We start from the raw sequence: 9,314 nt of genomic DNA, 5'->3' as shown, positions 1-9,314 counted from the left end.
CTCACCCCCCGGCGGCCGTCGATGCTGCGGGCCCCACCCCGCCTGCCGCTCGGGACCAGACTTTTTGGGATTTGTTTAAAATAAATAAATTAAATAAATAAAAACACATTTTAAAGTAAAAGAAAACTCTAAAAAGCTGCTGCTGCAGCAGCAGCAGCAGCAGCAGCAGCAGCAGCTGGGGTGTACACGCAGTCGGTCCCGCTCGCTGTGGGGGAGCCTTCCGGCTGCTGCGCGGCTTCTTCGTCTTCTTTTTCGATTTTTTTAAATTTAATTTAATTTATTTTATTTTATTTCATTTTATTTGTTTATTTGGCGCAAAAAAAGCTCCTTGGCGCCTCTATTCCCGCTGCAGCAGCAGCAGCAGCAGCAGCAGCAGCAGCAGCAGCAGCACTCGCCGCAGCCCCCTGTCTTTTTTCCTTTCTTTCGGGGCTTCCCTCCGCAGGCCAGCAGCAGCAGCAGCAAGCGCAGCAGCAGCAGCAGCGAGAGCAGCAGCAGCAGCAGCAGCAGCAGCAGCAGCAGCAGGCAGGAGGAGACAGAGAAGGCGAAGAGCGCAGTCTTCAGAGGGCCGCTGTCCTGGGGGGAGGCCCCGCGCAGAGGGCGGCCCAGGGTTTAGGGTTTAGGGTTTAGGGTTTAGGGTTTAGGGTTTAGGGTTTGAAGATGCTGCGGCGGACTGCGCGGCTGCGGAAGGAGTATTTGTTTCGAAAGTCTCTGGAGGAAAAAGAGAGACAGTTGGCGGAGAGGAAGCAGCAAGTAAAGGAGACACTTGAGACTGGCAAGCCCCTCCCCACAAACCTCCGTGCTGCTGCTGCTGCTGCTGCTGCTGCTGCTCCTGCTGCTGCTGCTGCTCGCCTCGCCCAAGTCCTCGACCTCGACGACCCCCAAACCCTCGCCCCCAAGACCCACGTCGACGACGAATATGCCTACGCCGGTACCCTCCTGCTGCTGCTGCTGCTGCTGCTGCTGCTGCTGCTGCTGCTGCTGCTGCTGCTGCTGCTGCTGCTGCTGGGGGGGTGGGGGCTGCTTTTGCTGCTGCCTGCTGCTGCGGACGGGCTGCGTTTGCTGCGGCCGCGTGTACTGAGGGCCTCTTTTCTGGCTGTCTCCTGCTGCGGCCGGTTTGTGCTGCTGCTGCTGCTGCTGCTGCTTTTGCTGCTGCTGTTTCTGCTGCTGTTGCTGCCGCTGCCATCGCTGCTGCTGCTGCTCCCATCCGCGCTGCTGCTCTGCTGCAGCTGCTACTGCTGCTCCTGCTATTAACCCTGCTGCTGCTCCTGGCCCTGGCACTTTGCTGCTGCTGCTGCTGCTGCTGCTGCTGCTGCTGCAGGCCAGCCTACCCGGCTAATTGTCTCTCATTTGCCGCACGGCCCCACAGCCCACTTTACCCTTTCGGGTGTCTGTCTCCGTCATGACTTGCCAGAGAAGCCACCCAACATGTCCCAGGTCCTTTTTGTCTCCTTTGCTGCTGCTGCTCTGCTGCTGCTGCTCTTTTGCTGCTGCTGCTGCTCTGCTGCTGCTGCTGCTGTGCTGCTGCTGCCGTTCTGGCGTTTGCTGCGGCCTGCAGCAGTCGCCCCTTCGCTGCTGCTGCTGCGCTGCTGCTGCCCCCCAACTGCCGCTGCCGCGGCGGAACTGCCGCTGCTGCTGCTGCACTGCTGCTGCTGCTGCACTGCTGCTGCTGCTGCTGCTGCTGCTGCTGCTGCTGCAGGCCCCGCCGCACCTGGTGTTTCACAACTTCGCGTCTGCTGTGGGGCTGCGGGTCCTTTCGATTTTGAAGTTTTTGTTTCCGCCTTCTACGGTGTCTAGCCACCGCGTGCATGCGTTTGTAAACTTCAATGACACAATTCACTTCCGACACTACACCTGGACTGACACCAGAAGCAGCAGCAGCAGCAGCAGCAGCAGCAGCAGCAGCAGCAGCAGCAGCAGCAGCGGCGGCGGCGGCGGGGGTGGGGAGGGGGAGAAGGAGGCAGGCACGTGCTGTTGCTGTCTCTTTGTTGCTGTCTCTTTGCTGCTGTCTCCTTTTTGTTTTTGTCTCTTTTTATTTTTATTTCTTTTATTTTTGTCTCTTTTTATTTTTATTTCTTTTATTTCTTTTGTCTCCTTTTGCTTCTTTTTGTCTCTTCAGACTTGCTGCTGCTCTTCGCATTTAATTTTGCTTCTCAGCAGCTTTTTGAATTGTCCCTTTTTGTCTCCTTGCTGCAGCAGCGCCGCTGTCTTGCCCTCCGCACTCGCACTGATTGCTCTCTTTGCTGCTGCTGCTGCTGCACTGCTGCTGCTGCTGCTGCACTGCTGCTGCTGCTGCTGCTGCACTGCTGCTGCTGCTGCTGCTGTGTCTCACTTGTTGTCTGTTGATTTGTCTCCATTGGTGTCTCTTCAGTGTCTCCTTATTCATCTTAATTTGCTTTTCAATTTTTTGTCTTTTCTTTTTGTCTCCTTTTGTCTCCTTTTATTTCTTTTCGTTTTCTTTGCTGTTTCCCTTTTGTCTCTTTTCCTTTTTATTTCTTTTTACTTCCTTTTATTTCTTTTTATTTCTGTTTGTATTTCTTTTTGTCTCCTTTTATTTCCTTTATCTCTTCTCTGTTTCTTTTCATCTCTTCTTGTCCCTTTTTGTTTCTTTTCGTCTCCGTTTATTTCTTTTTGTCTCCTTTTATTTCTTTTGTCTTCTTTTTGTCTCCTTTTATTTCTTTGGCTTCCTTAATTTCTTTTTGTCTCCTTTTATTTCTTTGACCTCCTTTTAGTTCTTTGTCTCTTTGCATTTTTTTGTCTCTTTTTATTTCTTTTATCACCTTTTATTTTTGTCTCCTTTTATTTCTTTGGTCTCCTCTCACTTCTTTTGTCTCCTTTTATTTTTTGCATCTTTTTGTCCCCTTTTTCTTTCTTCTCAATTATTCCACTTACTACTATTCTTTATTCACAATTAATTAATTAATTCATTTATGAATATAATTAAAGTTATTTATTACTTCTTTATTCTTTATTTATTTATTTATTTATATATTTATTTATTTATTTATTTATTTATTTATTTTTATTTTTTATTTCAGGAAAAGAAACTGCGAAGGGACTGTCTCTAACAGAAGTGGGCCCTCGCTTTTGTCTGAAGCCTTTCAAAATAGAATTGGGGACAGCAGAAATGAAGGACTTGGAAAAAGAATGGGCCCTCAGGCCTTTCTTCAACGCCCCCAAACAAGCCCTCGCCTAAACCCTAAACCCTAAACCCTAAACCCTAGCTACTGGAAAAAGAATGGGCCCTCAGGCCTTTCTTCAACGCCCCCAAACAAGCCCCCGCCTAAACCCTAAACCCTAAACCCTAGCTACTGGAAAAAGAATGGGCCCTGAGGCCTTTCTTCAACGCCCCTAAACAAGGCCTCGCCTAAACCCTAAACCCTAAACCCTTTTTAGTGGCAAAAGAATGGGCCCTTAGGCCCTTCTTTAGGGCCTCCAAACAGGCCCTTGGCCAAACCCTAAACCCTAAACCCTCTTGTCACGTCCAGCTGCCGGTGGCTAGCTGCAGCAGCTAGCAGAGCTAGCTGCAGCTAGCTGTGAGTGGTGGACTGTAGCTAGCTGTGGCTAGCTACGAGTGGCTGGATCACGCTGTGGCTAGCTGTGGCTAGCTGTGGCTAGCTAGCTGTGAATGGCTAGATCACCCTGTGGCTAGCTGGCTCTAGCGATGGCTAGCTGCGGCTAGCTAGCTGTGGGTAGCTGCATCTCACTGTAGCTAGCTGCGGCAGGCTAGCTGTGGTTAGCTCGATCTTGCTGTGGCTAGCTGTGGCTAGCTAGCTGCCATTAGCTGGATCTAGCAATGGCTAGCTGTGGTTAGCTAGCCGTGGCTAGCTGGCTATGGCTAGCTAGCTGTGGCTAGCTAGCTGTGGCTAGCTAGATCTCGGTGTGGCTAGCTACAGCTAGCCAGCTGCAGCTGGCTGCAGAGTGTGGGGCCCCAGTGGGTGGGGTCTGTTGCTGCGGCTGAAACTCTTTATTTTGTTTTAAATTAAAACTACAAATTGAATTGAATGTTTTTATTTTTAATTTATTTATTTTATTTGTTATTTGAATGGACTGAGCTGTCGAGACACTCCATATCTTCCGCGTCTGTGCCACTGGGGTGTATGTACTGCTCGCTGCATGTACACCCGAGCGCTGTGCATCTTTTGTTCATTTTTTGGAATTTGGAGAAAATAAATCCATTTGAGGATAAAATAAGTTTATTTTTGATTATTTTTTAGTTTTAATTAATTAAATTGACAATTAAAATCCCGTTTTACCGGCGAAGTCGCGCAAACGGCCGAAGAGTCGCCTGCATGCTCGATCCGGCTTCCAGACCAACAACCCCACCCTCCAGTCGCCAACAAACACGCAGTTTTACCCCTTTTCTTCTTTCCATTTTATTTATTATTAAAATATAATTAAAAAGAAATACTTTTCGTCCATAACTGCAGAATTGCATGCGGTTTAGGCGGTGGGTTCCGGGGTGTATGTACACCTCGAGCCCGACACGCGGGAAGTACAATTTAGAGATTTTGTTTCCTTTTCATTTATTTTCCTTTTTATTTATTTTCTTTTTTATTTATTTCCCTTTTGTTTTATTTTTTCCTTTTTATTTATTTCCCCATTTCCCCAAACTTTGCTTCTTTTCATCTTCTCCCATGAAGGCAGCAGGGGCTGGCCCTTAGCCGCAACTTAGGCGCAGCAAACTGGCTAGCTAGCTAGCCAGCTAGCTAGCTAGCTAGCTAGCTAGCTGGCTGGCTGGCTAGCTAGCTAGCTGGTCACTGCATAAGGGCTGCCGGGGACAAGCAGCAAGCAGGGCCCAGGGAGCCCCAGGAACCCCCCCAGGGCAAACCCCCAAACCCTAAACCCTAAACCCTAAACCCTAAACCCTAAACCCTCCTGCGGGTCGCTGCTGAGATGATCCCTGTGGCCCTTTTGGAGCTCTTCTTCCCGGGAGAGTCTCAGGATGGTCAGTCCTCTTTTTTTCAGTGGCTGCCGTTCTGCTGCTGCTGCAACAGAAACAGCAGCAGCTGCTGCTGCCGCAGCAGCAGCTGCTGCTGCAGCAACAGGAACAGCAGCTGCTGCTGCTGCCACTGCAGCAGCAGCAGCAGCAGCTATTGCATAAGCAGCAAATCATCCTCTTGCCCATGTAGCTGTGCGTGCTAGTCTATTGCTGCTCCAGCAATCGGCTTTGGAGCTGCTGTTTGCCCATCACAGCTGCTGCTGCTGCTGCTTCTGCTGCTGCTGCTGCTGCTGCTGCTTCTGCTGCTGCTGCTGCTGCTGCTGCTGCTGCTGTTCCTGCGCAGAGGGCCTGCAGCAGTTTGTGTCCCTTTGGTTGGACTTCTTCATTCGAAACGCAGATGAAATTCTGCCAGTGGTAAGAGTCCCCTCGAGCCTGCTGCTGCTGCTGCTGCTGTTGCTGCTGCTGCTGCTGTTGCTGCTGCTGCTGCAGATACCCGCGTAGAAACAGATCCTCGTCCTTTCTGCTGCATGGACCCGCATTTGTTGCTGCTGCTGGACCTTGCTGCTGCTGCTGCTGCAGCTCCTGCGCCCATCCCCATGCTCTGCTGCTGCTGCTGCTGCTGCTGCTGCAGTTGTTGCACCCAGCCCCATTTGCTGCTGCTGCTGCAGCTCCTGCGCCCAGCCCCATTTGCTGGTGCTTCTGCTGCTCCAGCTCTTGCGCCCTCCCCGTTTGCTGCTGCTGCTGCTGCAGCCCTTGCACCAAGCCCCACTTGCTGCTGCTGCTGCTGCTGCTGCTGCAGCTCCTGCGCCGAGCCCCACTTGCTGCTGCTGCTGCTGCTGCAGCAGCTCTTGCGCCGAGCCCCACTTGCTGCTGCTGCTGCTGCTGCTGCTGCTGCTGCTGCTGCAGGTGGACCCGTTCACGCTGGAAGTGCCGCTGGTGCTGGGCCGTCTGGTGTCTCTACAGCCCCCCCCCAGCCCCGGGGCTTTTGTCTCCTCTCTTTGCTGCTCCCCACAAGATGTGCTGCATGCAATGAGCTGCGGATTGCATGCGCTGCTGCTGCTGCCGGAGTTTGCTGCTCGGGTTCCTGCTGCTGCTGCAGTGGCTGCTGCTGCGCTCGCCGGCGAGGCCGCCGCGGCGGCTGCTGCTGCTGCAGCACAACTGTCTCCGGAAGCAGCAGAACTCACCAGCACTGCAGCAGGAGTCCCCATTACTGTCTCCATTCGGCCCATCGACTTGGGGCCCCCCACCGCCTTCGGGGCCCTCCGCAGCAACCAGGTCAAGCTGCTGCTGCTGCTGCTGCTGCTGCTGCTGCTGCTGCCGCCTCTGCTGCTGCTGCTGCTGCTGCATTTGCTGGCGTTTCCAACGCCGTAACGAACTGCTTCCTGCACGGGTGCAGCCGCTGCTGCTGCTGCTGCTGCTGCAACTGGCATTCCTGCTGCTGCTGCTGCTGCTGCTGCTGCTGCTGCAGTGGCTGGGCCCGTCTGCTGCTGCTGCCTCTGCCTTTCCCTGACCAAAGACCACTTGTTCTGAGCGGCTTGGAACGAAGAAGAAGAATAAAAATGAATAAAAAGGATTTAAAATCATTTGAATTAAATAAATTAAATAAATGAAATTAAATTCAACTTTTGCTGCAGATCGGCCGCCTCGTCTCCGTCCACGGCTCCGTGCTGCGCGCCCACTCTTCGCAGCCGCTGCTGCGGCGGCTTTGCTTCGAATGCGCCAAATGCGGCCTCCGCCTCAACAAGCAGCTTCTCGACGGACGGTGAGCAGCAGCAGCAGCAGCAGCAGCAGCAGCAGCAGCAGCAGCAGCAGCAGCGGCAGCAGCGGTGGCGGCTGCAGTGGCGGCGGCGGCAGAAGCGAGGCCGCTGCAGCAGAAACAGCAGCAGAAGCGGCTGCGTATCCTGCGTGCTGCTGCTGCTGCTGCTGCTGCTGCGGTTGCTGCTGAGGACTTTCCAAAACACGACTTGCTGCAGCTAGTGCTGCTGCTGCTGCTGCTGCTGCTACTCCTCTTGCTGTTGCTGCTGCTGCTGCTGCAAACTTTGCTGCTACAGCCAAGACTGTTGCTGCCGATACATAGGGGCGCGGTGGCAGCGCTCAGACCCAACCACGGCTGCTCCTCTTGCTGCTGCTGCTCCACTTGCTGCTGCTGCTGCTGCTGCTGCTGCTGCTGCTGCAGCTACGACCCCCCACAAGTGTGCCCCCGCAGCCGCTGCCCTTCGCGATTTTTTGTCCCCTTGCGGAGACTGGCAACTGCGGTGGACGTACAGCGCATTAGGCGAGGCATCAAATTGCTGCTGCTGCTGCTGCTGCTGCTGCTGCTGCTGCTGCTGGCCTGTTCGTGCTGCTGCTATTGCTGCTGTTTCGAGGGCTGCTGCTGGTGCCGCTGTGGCTGCTGGAAGTGCGAGCCAAAGCGACTCGCAGCTAGGGCTTAGGGTTTAGGGTTTAAGGTTTAGGGTTTGGGGTTTGGGGTTTAGGGTTTAGGGTTTAGGGTTTGGGGTCTGCAGGCTGCAAGAAGCAACAACGCAAAGTGCAGAAGCAGCAGCAGAGGGCCCCCAAGAAGAACAAGGGAGGCCCCTGCCCGGGGGAATAAGGCCCCCGGCCACCATCGACTGCGAGGTCCCTAAACCCTAAACCCTAAACCCTAAACCCTAAACCCTAAGGTGTTGGCTCTCAACTTTAAAGTGCCTCAGCGCGAGTTGCCCTGCGCTGCGCGTAAGGTTTAGGGTTTAGGGTTTAGGGTTTAGGGTTTAGGTTTCGGGCCACGAGCCAAAAGCCAGTCGTGTAGGGTTTAGGGTTTAGGGTTTAGGGTTTAGGGTTTAGGGTTTGCGGTGGCGCTGCAGCTCACCGGCTTTCTCGTTGGCCAGTGCAGCCCAGGAGACCGGGTTTGCATCACAGGTGAGCTAAACCCTAAAAGCCAAAGTCCATGCATGCATAGGGGGCCCCCTAAAACCTGGGGGCCCCTGGGGGCCCCTGGGGGCCCCAGGGGCCCCCTGGGGCCCCCTGGGGCCCCCTGGGGGGCCCCTCACTCTTGGGGCCCCCCCGTGGGGGCCCTTGCCTCTGGGGGCCCCTAAGGGGGCCCCCTGTGGGGTTTGTTGCCTCTGAGGGGCCCCTTGGGTCTGTAGAGGCCTTAGGGGGCCCCTGAGAAGGTCCTGAGGGGCCCCTGAGGGGCCCCCGAGGGGCCCCCGAGGGGCCCCTGAGGGGCCCCCGAGGGGCCCCCGAGGGGCCCCTGAGGGGCCCCCTGAAGTGTGTTTGAGAAGTGTATTTTGTGTTTTTGATTTTGGGTGTCGGTACAGCTGGTTGGCCGTGCATGCGTGTCGAAGCTGCGGTGTACGTACACCTGCGCCCCAAAGCGCGAAAAACAAGCGGCGCACCCGCTGCTGCTGCTGCTGCTGCTGCTGCTGCTGCTGCTGCTGCTGCTGCTGCTGCTGCTGCAGGGATAGTGCAGGCGCGTCAGTCGCCCGCGGTGTCTGCACACCTGGCGGCGCCGCATGCAGCTGAGGGGGGCCGGCTGGGGGGCAGCAAGAGTCTGTACACTCTGTTTCTTTCAGCTGTCTCCGTGTCTCCTTTGGACTGGAGAGTGCTGCAGCAGCAGCTGCAGCAGCACAGGGCCAGGTGCAGCAGCCACCGCTGCGCCCCCCCGGCGCTGCTGCCGCTGCCTGCTGCTCAGGCCCGCCGCCCGCTGCCCTGGCGCGACTTTGCTGCTGCTGCTGCTGCTGCTGCTGCTGCTGCTGCTGCGGACGACGCCGCGGAGGACGCGGCGGAGCCGCTGGGCCCCCCTGCTGCTGCTGCTGCTGCTGCTGCTGCTGCGGGGGAGGCGCCCGCGCAGGAAGCTGACGCACTGGTGGCAGCAGCAGCAGCAGCAGCAGGCGGGCGGCTGCTGCAGTTCATCGCAGATGTCTATACACTCGAAAGGAGACGCTTCGAGCTGCTCGTCTCCTCAATCGCCCCTTCCATTGTAGGCAGGCATATCGTCAAAGCAGGTACCCTGCTGCTGCTGCTGCTGCTGCTGCTGCTGCTGCTGCTGCTGCTGCTGTTGTTGCGCCTCTGCTGCTGCTGCTGTTGCTGCTGCACCACTGCTGCTGCTGCTGCTCATCTTGCTGCAGGCGTTGATGCACTGCGGCTTGGGCTGCTGCAGTCATTCTAGCTCTTAGAGCTTGCTGCTGCTGCTGCTGCTGCTGCTGCAGCAGCAGCAAAAGTGCATCTGCGGCCTGTCTCCTTCAGGCCTCGTGTTGGCTCTGCTTGGCGGAGTTCCTGTGCACTACGGAAGGAGACAGGAGACAGTTAATTGGGGCCTTGGAGACAGCAGCAGCAGCAGCAGCAGCAGCAGCAGCAGCAGCAGCAGCAGCAGCTTCAGGCGCAGAGGCACAATCCACGT

At 55.5% G+C, this 9,314-nt stretch overlaps 2 protein-coding genes across 2 annotated transcripts; one reads left to right on the top strand and one right to left on the bottom strand.

Annotated features, from left to right (window-relative positions):
* Positions 1-657: 657 nt before the first annotated feature.
* Positions 658-1,794, top strand: ENH_00035980 (U3 small nucleolar ribonucleoprotein protein, putative; the record flags this gene model as incomplete). The annotated part of the gene is made up of 2 exons (XM_013585119.1): positions 658-928; positions 1,319-1,794. The coding sequence occupies 2 exons, from the start codon at positions 658-660 to the stop codon at positions 1,792-1,794; spliced, it is 747 nt and encodes a 248-aa protein (XP_013440573.1).
* A 3,393-nt stretch (positions 1,795-5,187) lies between these two features.
* On the bottom strand, positions 5,188-6,369 carry ENH_00035970 (hypothetical protein; the record flags this gene model as incomplete). The annotated part of the gene is made up of 1 exon (XM_013585118.1): positions 5,188-6,369. The coding sequence occupies one exon, from the start codon at positions 6,367-6,369 to the stop codon at positions 5,188-5,190; it is 1,182 nt and encodes a 393-aa protein (XP_013440572.1).
* Between the last annotated feature and the right edge of the window lie 2,945 nt (positions 6,370-9,314).

Source organism: Eimeria necatrix, genomic scaffold (genome assembly GCF_000499385.1).
Source record: "Eimeria necatrix Houghton genomic scaffold, Enh_scaff261, whole genome shotgun sequence".
NCBI classification, from domain to species: domain Eukaryota; phylum Apicomplexa; class Conoidasida; order Eucoccidiorida; family Eimeriidae; genus Eimeria; species Eimeria necatrix.
The sequence above is the reverse complement of the archived record's forward strand: the minus strand, read 5'-3'. Positions and strand labels throughout refer to the sequence as shown.